Source organism: Colossoma macropomum, unplaced genomic scaffold (genome assembly GCF_904425465.1).
Source record: "Colossoma macropomum unplaced genomic scaffold, Colossoma_macropomum, whole genome shotgun sequence".
NCBI lineage: Eukaryota > Metazoa > Chordata > Actinopteri > Characiformes > Serrasalmidae > Colossoma > Colossoma macropomum.
In genome coordinates this window covers 44794192-44810054 of record NW_023494792.1, presented here as the reverse complement: position 1 = coordinate 44810054, position 15863 = coordinate 44794192, and the positions used below count along the sequence as shown (strand labels likewise).

Here is a 15863-nt window from a genome sequence, read left to right as displayed (position 1 = left end):
ACCTCTACTGAGACTAGTGCTTCATTTCCAGGGACAGCCCTGCAGGCAACAGCAAAAATGACAGACACATGAAACAAAGAAAAAAACTGAATGGCAGTGATAACCAGTCATTTGGAAATGAAAGATAAATTAACATATACAGTCCAAAGTAAATAAAGGGAAAAAGGCAGAACGAAGCTGAGAAAACAAATCAGTTATTAGTTTATTCAGTAGTATTAAAGAACACAGTCATAGATGATGATGATGTTAATGATGATGATCAAGCAAGTCTATCAACTTCATTTGCATATTCAGATTTCTTTCTTCAATAGCTTTTAAACGGCCCATGTGGAGCCCTGCTGGTGACATTCAATATAAATAAAAACAATGTGTAGCCATGACTTAGTAAGGCACGGGAATGACACAATTAATAATTAAGGCCACAACTTATCTCGTTCCCACACCTTACTAAGTTGTGGCCATGTGTTATTTTTATTTATACAGGATGTCACCAGCAGGGCTCCACAGGTATATGCAATTTTTAATGCTTGCAAATTATCGTTGTTGGCACCCAAGACAGGCAGCTACAACTCTGTTTATGTCTGAAATGTTTGTCTTCTAAAAACCACAGAACACATTACTTTCTACCAGCTGCCACAACATCCAGAGAGGTAAGGGGCTGCCTAAAAATTACACTACACACTTAAAAAAGATGGTTCTTCAAGGGTTGTTCAGTAAAGAAAATGGTTCTATACAGAACCATGAACACTCAAAGAACCCTTTGCATGATTAAAAGGTTCTTTGCATCATGAAAGAGTTCTTCAGATAGATTAAAAAAATGTTACTTATGGTTCTCCATAGAAACTTTTTGAAAAGGGTTCTGTATAGCACCAAAACAGGTTCTTGTAATTATATCAAGCTTATAAGAACAGAAAAACCCTTTTTGGAGCTATAGAGATTATATAGAACCATCTACAGCACATTGTCCATCAGTGTGAAGAACGCTTTCAAGCAAAAAAAACCTTTAATCATGCAAAGCATTCTGTGTGTTCATGGTTCTATATAGAACCATTTTCTTTACTAAAGAACCTTGAAAAACCATATTTTTAGAGCGTACTGTAAAGACACTAGCTGGGAAAAAAACACTTTGCGCTTTATTTTTATGAGCCACTACACAGTAGGCCTTCAAACAGATCACAAATTATGAGCAGTTAGATATTTTATAAAAAGCTGTATTTTTAATTATTGCTCTGTTAACAAAAACTCGCTTGACTCACTTGAATGAATCATCAAAATCAAAGTCAAAATCTGGGTCAAATCTGGCAAGACGCATCCCTCAACACGACATATGGCCATATGCAAAAGTTTGGGCGTCCCCGATTGCAATAGCTTTTCAACAACTTGATAAAGTGCAACTTGCACAATGTACTACAACTCTTACATAAGCAAACGTAACTTCTGAATTCTGTTGTGAAGTTTTATAGAAATACTTTCAGTAGATTATAAATGGTTCACCATGTTGCTCCAAAATCACTTGTACTTAATTACGTGTAATCCACCTGAGGCACTATGACCTCTTATATTGGTAACTTTACCCTCTGCTGGCCTGTGGCGAAAGGTTTTTGTATATTAATTTTTGTGTTTTTTGTGAAATATCGTCGTGTGCAAGAGCTCATGCTTAGCCAGTATATATTTAATTCTTAAAACAGTAGGCAGTAAAGGTTTACATTTGCATTTTCAAGTATGTGATATTAATGTTAACAGGTTATGTGAACTGTGGAACAGTTTGGATGGGTACTGTGTTTGGGGAATGTTAGCCACCCTCGTCCAGGTTTGGGATTCTGTTGCCACAGCCGTGTTAGAGGTACATTTTCTCTCTCTGGAAATAAGAACAATATTTTTCTGTCCTGTGCTCTGGCTGCTGAGTGAATTCTAGAGCAATGATAATAAAAACAGCTTTTTTAACCCTTGTGTGGTGTTCGGGTCTGTGGGACCCGTTTTCAATGTTTACCAAAAGAAAAATGATGCAATTTATTACTATTTTAACCTCAAACTTCTTGACTTCTTTGCTCATTTTCTGTGAAGAACATATAAACGAATACATTTTCATTGACTTCACACTGTACACCCCCCTAAGCATTTATGGCATTTATATTACACATGTGGGGTTCAGGTCCACTGGACCCGCAGGTAATAAAAGTGTGAAGGCACTGTGTCCCTTCACTCTGTCCTCCTCCTATATGGCTTGCTGGTAAGACCTAAAATCCAGAGAAGACAATGTATCCTAAGAAGCCCAGCTTCTGCAGCCATCCTAAGCATGATTCAGGAGGAGGAGGAGGCTGGTGTCCCTTCAGCCCACAGACCCACAGAACAACCATCTGCAGATGTTGTGTGAGATGCTGTTGTATATGTTATGTCTGACTTTCTTACCTTGACCAACTATGTGTGTGTGTGTGTGTGTGTGTGTGTGTGAGTGTGTGTGTGTGTGTGTGAGTGTGTGTGTGTGAGAGAGAGAGAGAGAGAGAGAGAGAGAGACAAAGATAGAGAAAGACAGAGAGAGAGGGAAAGATGAAAGAAAAATTCCTAATCAAAGTATTTTCATCATTCTAGGTTGCGGCCAGTAGCAACAAAAAGAAGCTCTGCGAGGTGTGTGGACCCAAGATGGACAGATGGACACAGCATACGTGCATCACGTGCGAGAAACACATATGCAACACACACACAGTAAAACTCTGCCCCTCGTGTTGTATAGGCTGGCATGAGTAGACTGTGTTCAGTGGGGCTGGTGTCTTGTGTGGACTGATGTGGACACTGTATCTGTTCAATGGTGCTGACGTTTTTCAGACTAATATAAATGTGTTTATTTTCTTAGCATTGTTTCATTTAGATTTGTTCAAAATAAACATCTTGATACTGATATTTCCTTTTTTGCGTTTTATCACAAAAAAATGGAGAGCACTATTATTTATAGTTATGATCTAACAGAGGAAGATGGTAAATATTAACCATATATGCTATCTTTATTGCTTGTAATTGGGATAAAGTAAGCATCTGGTATTTTCACATAAATGGTTATGGCTGTGTTGATTTAAAACCTAATAATGCGGTGAGTCCACCAGACCCGCAAACACTGGCTGAGTAACAAAAACACGAACACCCCACAAGGGATAAAAACCTCTAAATGCTCATCATTATGATCTGATAAAAGCCCTACTGTAGCTCATAAGGCACAATTTTTATAAAAAATATAGCGCGAAGTGCTTTTCCCCGCTGTCCGTCACTTGCGTCTTTACAGTTGTGTAATTTGTAGACGGCCCCGTAGTTCTCGCGGATGTCGCGGCAGAGTTTGGCCAGAGCTGGTCTGGCTGCAAACATGCACTATCAGCCAGATGCACGCTCAGCCGCAGCGGCGTCACATCCACTCACTGCCAGCACAGCGGCACGTTAACATTTGGCTGCTGCAGCTCAGCGACATTATCTCTTAATACATTTTCGTACATAACACAGCTAGAGAACTCAATTTAATGATCCTCCCTGCTGAAAAAAACATAGAACCCATTAAAAGTTTCTGCTGGTTCCTGATGGTGTCCAAAAGTCACTAATAATAATTAGTGTTTTCGTGATAGGTTGATATCACAGTGTAAACACGAATCATTTAACGGTGCCTGCAAAAGGTTACCAATCAAAACTATAGAGGAAATAAATCCAAATATGCGAGTATGAAACCAACTTTAGAGCGGTTTTTAACACCCACCAATTGCTGAAATGGCAATTACAGTGTCTGTAATCTTCATTTAAAACGAAGATTTCTTTGCCTAAAGCTAATATCATGGCTAACTGGCTGGTTTCCCACACAGTGAGCTTCAGAACCATTTTAACTGTTAAACTGGTCTGATGTCTTATCCTGTCTGACGGCGTGGCACTTTGAGGAAGTGCCCACAGCTTTTTTATTTAGCGTTTTATTAGAATAGAAAGCGAAAGTAAAACTCGGCTCACACTTCTACAGCTGATCTGATCTGTGCTGGCTGCTGTTCACTGCCTCTCACAAGTAAGTGGTCTGATCTTTTCTACTGTAATCAATGTTTAAACAAGAGTATTTTGCTAACGAGCTCACGTAGCTCAGTTTACAGAGTTTAGCTACCCTCGTGTCCTGTGACCTGACTAAATCAAAATGAGTGAGAATGCTTGTGTACCGGTCGAGAAGGCTTCCTCCTTACATGCTGTGTTTCTTTACAGTGTTCAGATTCAGCTCGTGGGTAAGTGGTCTATTATTGTGTACATAGCTGACCCCCCTTAGCCTATAGCAGCCTAACACTTATATATGGAATTAGAAACAGAGGAATTCAGCTGTACATGCATGAGACTATAAAGGAAACATTATGAATGATTAAAATCTCTCACAGGAAGATGAGGAAGATGATGACTCCACTTCAACAACAGGTCAAGTGAATGCTTCAGGTAAGATTATGCTTTGAAATTAATATTTTTTATTCTTAACCCTTCAATGTCCTCACCAAGAAAAAAGCAACAGAATTCTTTTTTTGTTGTATTTTATATTTGTTTGGGGCAATAACAATTGGTGTTTTTATTTTTTCGTTGACCCCACAGTTATTAAAATATTCATGTCTACCAAACGGTCGAGATGGCACTTTGTGGCATGTATAGTGACTCAAAATGTGCTCTACCAAATGAACATTACAGGGTTAAACAACTACAGTGTACAGCAATCGGCCACTTTATTACACTCATTCTCCGTGTTATCAGGTCCACTTACTATATAGGTGCACTTTGTAGTTCTACAATTACAGACTGTAGTCCATCTGTTTCTCTGCATACTTTGTTAGCCCCCTTTCACCCTGTTCTTAAATGGTCAGCACCCCCACAGGACCACCACAGAGCAGGTATTATTTGGTTGGTGGATCATTCTCAGCACTGTAGTGACTCTGATATGGTGGTGGTGTGTTAGTGTGTGTTGCGCTGGTCTGAGTGGATCAGAGACAGCAGTGCTGCTGGAGTTTTTAAACACCTCAGTGTCACGGCTGGGTGAGAATAGTCCACTAAAAATGTCCAGCCAACAGCGTCCTGTGGGCAGCGTTCTGTGACCACTGATGAAGGACTAAAGGGTGACCAACACAAACTGTGTGGAAAGAGATCAGCTTCTGTCTCTGACTTTAAATCTACAAGGTGGACTGACAAGGAAGGGGTGTCTAATAGAGTGGACAGTAAGTGGACACATTGTTTAAAACCTAGCAGCACTGCTGTGTCTGATCCACTCATACCAGCACAACACACACTAACACACCACCACTACATCAAAGTCACTGCAGTGCTGAGAATGATCCACCACCCAAATAATACCTGCTCTATGGTGGTCCTGCGGGGGGTCCTGACCATTTAAGAACAGGGTAGAAGAGGGACAACAAAGTATGCAGAGAAGGTTTAGGTAGGACAGACAAGTGATGGGCAGCCACCTGTCCAGAATGTCCCTCAGTATTCTAGGTTTTATTTGCCTGTCCTGTAAAAAACTATTTCCATTCCTGGATACAAAATACAAAAAAACCCTGCAGGACTACCACAGAGCAGGTATTATTGGGGTGTTGGATCATTCTCAGTACAACAGTGACACTGACGTGGTGGTGGTGTGTTAGTGTGTGTTGCGCTGATATGAGTGGATCAGTGTAGGCACAGTTATTTAGGAAAAGTGCACTGCTGGTGACGTGCTCCAGTGGAGTAACTGAGAAGATTAAGTTCTGTAGCTTCACCGACATCTGTCTGCCTTTGACTGCATTGTAAGCACAACTACCCGTCTGCTGAATTTAGTAAAAAAACAAGCCACTAATCGAGTGGCCAGGATGAGTTGGCACTATGCCAATCAGATACAAGTATATTTATTTATAAAATAAAAGTCTCCAGATGTCCATAAGGTACCAGATGTCCTGATGGAACTGAAAGAGCTGGTACCCAGACTATCATATATACAGTCCTATGCAAAAATCTGGATGCCCTGGTCAAATTAACTGTTTTGTTTATTGAAGTGCAAGTAAATTAACACATCCTATACAGAGCACACATGTCTGCCCATTTTAATGCAAAATTGTTGTTTATTTGCTGAATTTAACACAATAAAACATAAAATGTGGCCTGTGCAAAAGTTATTTTAGATTTTGTTTTTCACACAGCAAATAAATCAAAATTGTGCATAAAAATTGTTCTCTGTAGAGGATGTGTTAACTTTTTTCACTTAGAAAATGAATAAAGCATGTAATTTGACTCAGGGTGTTTAAACCTTTGCATACAACTGTAGATGAAGTTGGTCAGACTCATTTGGTGGTTTGGCCAGTATTAAAGTTTGCACAATAGGCTATTTTCTGACAATGTATGACATATTGTTATCTATTAAAATAGACAAAAGTATGGACAAAATTCTGGCTTTAAAATTGCAATTTTCATGTTTGTTCATTTCATGTATTTTAATTTATTGTCATCAATTTATTGATTCACAAGAATGTGTGAATTTTTATTTTCCTACTACATTGGTTCACAGGAAACCACTATCAGTGGCAGTTGTTTGCTGGACAGCAGTGGTCTCAGATTTGTAATGACCATATAATCGAGTCTCACTATTGCCAGCCAGGAGCAAGAGGGATGACCATCTATACCAGCTTGGGGTAATTTTGTATTTGTATTAGTCCCAGATATTTACTTTCTACATGGTCGTATGGAGTTTTTATTGATTTTATCATGTCTTCTCCACTTTTCACATCAATTTCACAGGTCTCTTCACATAGACTTTGATGATATGACAGTAATGGGGCCTTTCGCTGGACTTAGTGTGCGACGACAAACATTTCTATCATCTAACCAGAGTCAAGAAGTAGGATGGTACTATAAAGACAATACATACTGGTGTGAATATGGATCACAGGTGAGCTATTTGTGCATTAAAGGTAAAAACCATACAGAGTTGTCTTAGTGCAGAGAGGTTCAGAAAACAGATTAATTAATCTAAGATGTGATACATTGACATACACTGTAAAACATGCTTAACCAGTTGAAAATATGGTAGTAACTAGGGGTGCATAATTTAGACAAAAGACTGTTGTTGTTATTATATTGCCATGTATTGCAGTTGTAATACGCCTTACTATATATTTAAAATGCACAGGTGAATCACCAATGTGGCATGGTTTAAGATTGGCCTGCGTTATTTTGACCAAAACAATTTACCGTTGATAAATTATGTGAATGCCTTGATTCTTCAGAACACCACAGAAACTCATCTGAAACTATGATTGGTCAGGATGAGCACACAGTAGAAACACTGTGATTAGTTAGAGGGCTCATCTGCATATTGCAGCCTTCAGAGAAAGACTAATATCACAGTAACAATTACCAGACAATATATTGGGCAGCTCTAGTAGTAACTTATAGTGAAATTCCACAGATTTGTAATTGGAACTTTGAACTTTCTGCATAATTTAATTGGTGCAATGTAAACAGTTAGGTGGTTTGATGTGAAATGGTTCATTGTAGAGAAACTTACTGACTCAGATTTTTTTACAGTGGTGCTGATAGGAACCAGGGGTTGCCATCTTTCCAACACAAATATAGCCATTTTATTTACCATCCAAAACCACTAGTAAACCTACACATCTCCTGAGTTTTAATATGTAATGTTGATAATGGTAACTCAGTAGTAAATCTGAAAATAAAGGGTTTTTTTGGGGACTGTTTTGCCTTACAACACCTCCATGTGCCTCTCCACCATTAATGGATAAAAAAAACACATTATAGGCCTGAACCTTCTCAAAACTATCTTGAAACAATGTCTCAGGTGTTAGGCAGTACATTCACTACCATTTCATGTTATGGATTTCTGTGAGGGAGCTTTTAAAGTCATTAAATACCACACAGGCATCTGGTTCCTGTCACCACTATTAAGAACAAGTCTGACTTGGTAAGTTTCCCTAGAACAGAACATTTTACATCAAACCGCTCAAAAAGACTTAATTTACATATTATCCATTTAGTTAAGCAGAAAATAAAATTAGTGTAATTCCTCTTTAAGAAAAGAAAATCATTATAATAAGGTACTATGCTCTAAAATTATTGGGGAGCAAATTGTTCTACAGTGTGGTTTTCCAGGCACGCTTTAGAGGATCTTGAATAGATTTTTTTTTAATAAACAGATTAATAAACAGGGCATGGCTAAATCTGTCTCAGGGAAATCCCTATTGAAAGTCCCATCCTTGGCCACTTCCACAGGGATCTTCAGTAAACAGCCATGACCTGGAGCAGCAATACAACTCCAACCCCAGAGGCTCCTTTCAGTTTAAAGTAGGATCCACTGCCTACAAATTGGACTTCTCTGGTAACTACCTCAAGGACAAGTACAGTCACATGCAAATATTTAAAGATCTTAGCCAAATTACATGTTAATTAAAAATAAGTTAACTCATCCTCTATATGAACAAATGATTTATTTATTTGCTGATTTTAACATACTGGGAAAAAAATAAAACATCAAAAATAAAATCTGCCGTGACTTGTGCAGATGGACTGAGAGTCACACCCCAAGTTTCAGCTGGGGGGTGGGGCTTTTTCCAAAACAGTAAAACTTATGTGAGTTCATGTGCAGTAAGAGGATCTGCAGCTCACTAATCTGGTAAACATGTTTTTACTGCAATACACAAACTAATTCACTGGGCTAATAAACCAACTGCATGTTTTTGCCCCACCACTACTGGAGGTGTGGTGCAAGGCCCTAGATGTGTTATTTTCACTTAGATAATCAACAGCAACATGTAATTTGACCAGGAGCACTCAGACTATTGCATACAACTGTATTATTTGCTAGAAAGTCGTCTAGAGATTAATTATGATTTACTGTTTTCTGTTTTTTATTTGTTGATTTATAGCCATGACCCAAACCAACCTGTCCACTTCGATGATCAGGAAAGTGCGGAGGCGGCCAAAGTTTAACTCTATAGTCTCTGCAAACAGCAGGTACTGTATATTTTAAGATTGGAAAGAATTTTGAATTATTAGCAACAGCAGGATAATTCGCTTTTGTGTCATGTGGTGAAAATGTCAGAAGTATCTTGATTTTTGTCAAGTAAAAAATGCAAAACAACGCAGATCTTTTCAGTGACAAAAATGGAGAAAATGGAGGGAAAGTTGCAAGATTGGGGAAAAAAATCTAAAGTCTTATATCTCTGTGTCTGTGTGCAGTTCTGTGGCTTTTGCATCATCTTCACTGTCCACACTGTCCCTTAATCCACCCACTGCTGTCACTTGGGAGTTTATTGGTGATGAAGGTGTCTGGACAGAATATCAGAAACCTGTGAGTGACATCCATCCAAATTACTACAGCAACAAAATACACACAGTTTTCAAATGCATGTCTCTTATTAACTACTCAAACTATTGTTCATCTTAAGGCTTCTTATTTAGTAACTAAAAGGAATGAGATTTGCTACAAGCCCCAGGGTATGATGCTATTATGTTACTTGAGCCATGGTACGATTTTACTGTGCTATTTAAAGATATGCTCTGTGTTGCAGTTTGACACTTTGAGATATCTTGGGATTTACTTCTTTTGACTTCAAATTATACCTCCAAAAGAGGACTTTTATTTAATGAAGTGTAAACTGTCTTCATCTCACTTCAGTTGTTTTATTGAAGAAAAAACAGAATTGTAAACAAATCAACACTCAATATGAGCTTCATCCTTAGGAAAGCATTTAACAGTGGCTGGTGAATGTGATAATGAGATTGCTTTATTGGACTCTTATTGGTATAAAATGTTTCTGATTCCTGTGTAGATGGAAACTGAGCACCATTTATATGTGTACAGGGCATTGGTCCCAATCTATTAGCATTTAACAGTGGGCTTAATACAAGGGGTGGGCATTGTGGAAAAATATGTCACAATACTTGAAGCCATTTTCACAAATACTTGACAGTTTCACAATATGTAGTTTTCCTGAGGTTTGATAAATTTGAACAGATAAAATGCACCAGTTGTGCCCATTAAAAAAATAATATCTAAAAATATGAGTAAAGTGATATACACACCACACTAAAACCAAATAAACAGGACTAATTGTGCTCTCTTTGTAAAGAAACATGCAGGTGGTCAGTGTTCTTTAAGTACTATCAAAATGTAATTTATCATGCTGGTCAAATATCATCATATTGATCCTGCACTTAGTACACTTTAGAAATATTAATAATTAATTGATAATAAAATATCCATACTTAAGTGACGTAAGTGATGCAGCAGTGACTCTACAGTTCACACGACAACCATTTATAGACAGAATCTGCACTGCAGAACTGTTCAACAGACTTACATGCTGGAAATTCTCAACAAAGGAATGTTTTACTAGTTTTTCAGTTAAAAATGGGCAGAAATTACATAGTTAATGGAATAGAGTGCATAGTGTCTTGTCCATACATTTAAAACTGGAGTTTCTCTGATGAGTGAGCGAGGAGGGGGAAATAGAAAACCCAGAGCGGAACTGGAGCAGAGTGATTACAGAAAGCTTTGAGCGAGGAGGGGAATTGTTTAACGCTCCACTCCACTCGCATGCTCTGCAGGCAAGGAAAAAAATGTAAAGAATGAAACCAATGAAAATTTAAGGGGTTGATAGTATGTAGAAAATATTTTCAGATGTAAATGTTGTTTCCTAGAGTGTTCATTAGATTCTTCATGTTTTTCTGCAGGGTTCTTCTCTGGACAGTATGGACATAGAGAAGCATTATCAGCTCAACCCACAGGGCCAGCTGAATTTTACAGCTGGCCGATACACGTACACCCTCTATTTCAGTGGTGAGTTTTACACACTCGCACCAAATAACCTTCAACACAATGAAATATGTAAAGTATTGAATTGACTTTCAAATATTTACATGAGCTTCTCGGGAATAAATTATATTACAGCAAAAACAGTTTTTTTCTTTCAGTTCACTTTTGGCAGTGATGTCATACATTAATGTCCAAATGATGTTCTCATTTCAATCAAGTCAATGCATTATTGTTTTTCAGTACAGTTCATCAGTTACAGTAGCATGTTTTCCCACAGGAATGTATCAGATCAATAATACCTTTGGAACAAAGCGGCACATCAGGAGGACAGGTGGTGGAAATCAGCCCAATAACAGGTTTGAATCCACCAGTGCTGCAAGAACAGTAATAAATAATAGCACAAAAAGTTCCTCTGGAATAAAACTGTTGTGTTGCTGTTATTGAGTGAGGTTGTAAATGAGTGTATCACTTGCTGAGATTCATTCAACACCTGCAAATGGTTATCTCTTTTGTTGATGGTCACTGCACTGTTGTCTCCCCAGCGCTCTGTCTCAAGCTCGCTGGCAGTTCAAAGACATGGACGGCTGCTGGAAAGACTATGTTAAAGTGAGAGAAATGTCTTTTCTTGACAAGTTTCTGCAAGTATTCATGTTAACATATCCGAGTAACCTAAGTAAACTTAAGAAAGTCATTTTTATAATATGCTATCAAATAATATGTGCAAATTATTTAGTAAAAGAATTACGGTTGTAACAAAATGTTACATGATATGATATCGCTATAGCATGTTTAATAAATGTTAACTGTTAACTAGCTTGGCTGAGCTAGCTTGGGAATAACTTATTGGATTGTGGCTGGCACATTACATCGGATTACTATAAAGTTTTTGTTTAGTATTTCTATGTGAATCTTAGGGCCTTTTCAGGTCATGTTTGAGTTTTACAGAGAAAAAAAAACATGAAGTTCTGAAGACATACACATTAAGGCTGTTGCTTTAGTAGTTTGCTTGCTCATTGCATTGCTCACTCATCGTGTAGCATGTGAAGCAGAGCATTGAACTCCATCACACATACACAGGGCTGCTGCAGAACTTTGGAAGAGTTCCTCATGCAGCTTGTGACTTTTTTTAGAAAATTGGGCTGTTACCCAGTGTGTGTGTCTTTGAGTCACACCAGCTTAAAAAAATGATAACTTCACAATCATTACTATTCAGTGAGTCCATTCCACCCTTTCTGTGTCTTCTTCCCACATTCTCAGGCTTAATTAAAAAGTGTGATGGATTTGATGTGAAGGTTTCAGTGCATTGAAACTGTAAATATCGACTTGGAGTGAAGACACCACAGTATCGAATTAGATTATGAATTTTGTGAATATTCACACCCCTAAAATGAACTGTAATGTCTAGACCACAGCTGGCACTGAATTCACATCATTCAAAGCTGAAATAGAATAAAGAATGACATATCAGTAAAAGACAGTAGTTGTCAACAACATTAAGGCAGACAGCGACGGAAACAGTCGGTAGTTTATTCCATGTGTTCCAGAGTTGTATTTACATTTACAGTGTGAATGTAAAATTTTCTGTTCAACTGAATTGAAGTAGCTACTCATTAAATACTAAATAACTATAACTGGTTGTTTATCTTCTGTGAAACGCCTTTAGTTGATGCTGTAATGAAAGAGTGCTATATACATTAAATATATTATTATTATTATTATTATTATTATTATTATTATGTAAGGTTATTGGATAGTAACTATGCATCTGTTGGTTTGTCCCTGATTGGTTGGGTGTAGGGCAGTAGTCGGGGCAGCTGCACTGTCTCCAGTCAGGACATTGAGGCTCAATACCAGCAGAACAGCACAGGCACTATGAGCTTCAGCACAGGAAAGTTCAGTTATCAACTCGACTTCTCAGGTATGTGAACAAGAGCAGGTGCATATAAACTGCTCTATAGCCAGTGTTTTTCTGCCCAATTTTCTCATCTGGACAACATATACACGTGTAAATTACCCCCTTGCATATTATGTACATTTTTATCAGATTTTGAAAACCCAATATCCCTTTTCATTTCAATGGATCGTTTGAACTCCAAAATTTCCTGATATAAAATCTTTACATTACTGTATTTTAAATCTAAAAACATTTCTTCCTTCTCCTGTAAAGTTATCATTTTGGAGGTTTTCTGTATATTATGTATATATGTTAATATTCACTTGCTATCAAGTGCAGATTGTGAAGCCTTAGTTGTATAAGTCTAATGTAAGCTTATTTTTTTGTTTATTTGTCATAGCTTCTCCTAATGTACAGTACCATTCAAATGTTTGGACATTCCTGACTTTATGATTTTCATAAGTCTTTGATCTAAAGATTTGTGCTTTGTTCATATGTTCAAATGTTCATATATATGCCTATCCATGGACTTGTGTCCAAAACAACAACATTTTTTTTAAAACCTGTAGTTTTCCATTTAGGACACTGGGCGGAAAATGTACAGCTGAAACCACAATCATTGTACATCATATGGCCAAAAGTATGTGGACACCCCTCCTAATGACTGAGTTGAAATGTTTTGGTCACACTCATTGCTAACTGGTATATAAAATCAAGCACATCACCACCGTGTCCACCGAGACAAACATTGGCAGTACAATGGGTTGTACTGAAGAGCTCAAGTGTGGCACTGTCATAGGATGGCACCTCTGCCACATGTCAAATTGTGACATTTTTGCCCTGCTAGATCTGCCCCAATCAACTGTAAGCGCTTTTATTGTGAAATTATTAAATATTTTTTGTTAAAAATTCATTAGTTTAGAGTCACTACTATTCTAAAATGTGGAAAACAGTAAAAAGAAAAAGAAATAAAGAAAAACATGTTCTATGAGGAGGTATATCCAAAATCTGAAATGGTATTATATGTATCTGTGTACTTTGCAGTATTTTTTGTTCTTGCCATCCAATCTATCTGTCTACAGCACTGTGCAAACATCAGAGAGCAATTTGCAGTCAAAACGGCCATTAAGTACAAGTTATTCATTATCACAAAAAGTAGGAAGCTCATGTAATAGAAAATAGCACAGAATAAGCATAAAATAGAAGCATAATTAAATTTTTCCACTCATTACTTTTGTGCAGCTACTGCCACTTTCACACTTCCATCCTTCCAATTTTAAAACCAACCAGTTCCAGCTGTGTCTTCCCAACAAAAGCTGCTCCTAAAGCTCTCACTAACGTTATGTACCACTTCAGGCACTAACATTCACACAAGTAACTACCCAATTTTACCTTAGCTGCCTGCAAATTTCTTTCTCATGTGCATCTAAAACAGTTAAGGGAGATATTTCTGAGATTAGATATGAGATAATTCACTAAGGTAGAACAACAAAACTCTCACTGTCAGATAAATATAACTTAAACCTTTGAGAGAAAGGAGAAAATCAAGCTCCACTGAAAAACTCCATAGGTGTTTCTGTTCATCCTTCCACTGTAAGAAGGATTTTTTTAAGTTTTACGGAGTCTAATTTTGTATTTGGGATTACTTGGATTGCCAGAAGCAGAAAATGCAACTGACGTCAAAGACTGAATTTAGCAGTTGTGTAAAAATATCTTCCAGATTTCTTTGAAAAACTAAAAAAATGGAAGCTGTAATTAAGGCCAGACAATATCTAAATACTAAGCAATTTTCTGTTAAATATATGTTTTCTGCATTTTTCCTGATGCTGAAACATAAATAACTTGTACTCAACAGCTGTTTTGACTGAATTAAATAAATAAAAGGTGGACTTTTAACAGTACTGTATCTGTCTATCTAATCAGAGTTTATGTACTACTTATGTTCTACTGTATTTTAGTAGAAAAAAACACTATTAAGATCATTGCTGTTTCTATGAGCTGCAGCATTATTGTTTGTAAAGTATAATTGTATTTTTATTGTAGCCATGGTCCAGACAAACCTTTCCACTAATACAAGGAGGCTAGTCCGTCGCCTGTGACGCTGTGCTGGCCAGTCCGACACTGTGAGCAGTTACAGCTGAAGAGCACATGTGAAATCTCTCAGGAACAGTGGAGTTTACTGTTCTATCTGACATCAGTTTACTTGCATCTTCTAAACGCTTGTGTCTTTCAAATGTCTCTACCACATCACTGCCTTATGTTGCTCAGTACCTCTTACTAACTCGGACTGCCCAGACATCCAGCATTCACTTTCAATTTCTGCTCTTTTTCTCTTTACAAGTACTGTTTCAAGAAAAAAAAAGAGTCTGGCATATTTGTGTTGACTGGGTTGCTGGAATTAGGTGACCACTGCCATTTTGCTGGTATTTTAAGAGGAGCATCAATTCAGATGATTGATGAAGGTAGCATTTCCCAGACTACTGGAGAAAGTCACTTACCCTTCTATAGCACTGCATTCTTCATGGAGATTTTGTTTTCTTTTTCTTCTATCGTGGGCCAAATGGTTTGCTTTCTTTCATCGCTTTGTTTTCTTTTTCTTCATTCATGGGCCAAATGTACATTTTAAATGTACTTAGCTGTGATATTCCATTTTTTCAAAGCCATTTTACAATGCACTTTATATGTATTCCTAATAGGAACCTTGAAGAATAAAATTATTTTCTCTTATGTCTCGTATGTCACTGGATACATCATAAGGCAGGTTTGGACATTGCAGCGGGACATTCTTGTCCCCGGAAAAATGACAACTTTGGCACAGTGCAAGGCACAGTTCACATCAGTTTATGTGAGCACCTAACAGAACATGTGCTTTAATAAAGAATATTTTCACTCCCTCCAATCTACATATAGTTGTTCAAATTTCTCAAGGACATGGAGCTACTTACATTCTGCACCATGTTTCATATGTGCTTTGATACGTTAAGCTAACAAAACTGGTGTCAGAGCTTAAGCAGCCCATGAAGCTGACTTCATAAAAATAGTATTTGTGATTGATTAGTCAAATTAGCTAGGTAGTGTCAAGATGCAGCAATACATTAGCCTGAGCAAGTGAAAAATTAGACTTTACTTGAACCCTGCTGCATAACACTGATAGAACAACTCCATAAACATATCATGATA

General features: G+C 37.5%; 1 protein-coding gene across 1 annotated transcript; it reads left to right on the top strand.

The window, feature by feature from the left end:
• The first annotated feature begins 3910 nt into the window (after positions 1-3910).
• si:ch211-244b2.3 (uncharacterized protein LOC557230 homolog) lies at positions 3911-15410 on the top strand. The gene is made up of 13 exons (XM_036575545.1): positions 3911-4027; positions 4216-4235; positions 4383-4437; positions 6524-6647; positions 6754-6904; positions 8245-8350; positions 8898-8985; positions 9211-9322; positions 10708-10813; positions 11067-11145; positions 11332-11395; positions 12587-12707; positions 14727-15410. Coding segments are annotated over exons 1-13 (1083 nt in total). The 5' UTR covers positions 3911-4026; the 3' UTR covers positions 14783-15410.
• The last annotated feature ends 453 nt before the right edge of the window (positions 15411-15863 follow it).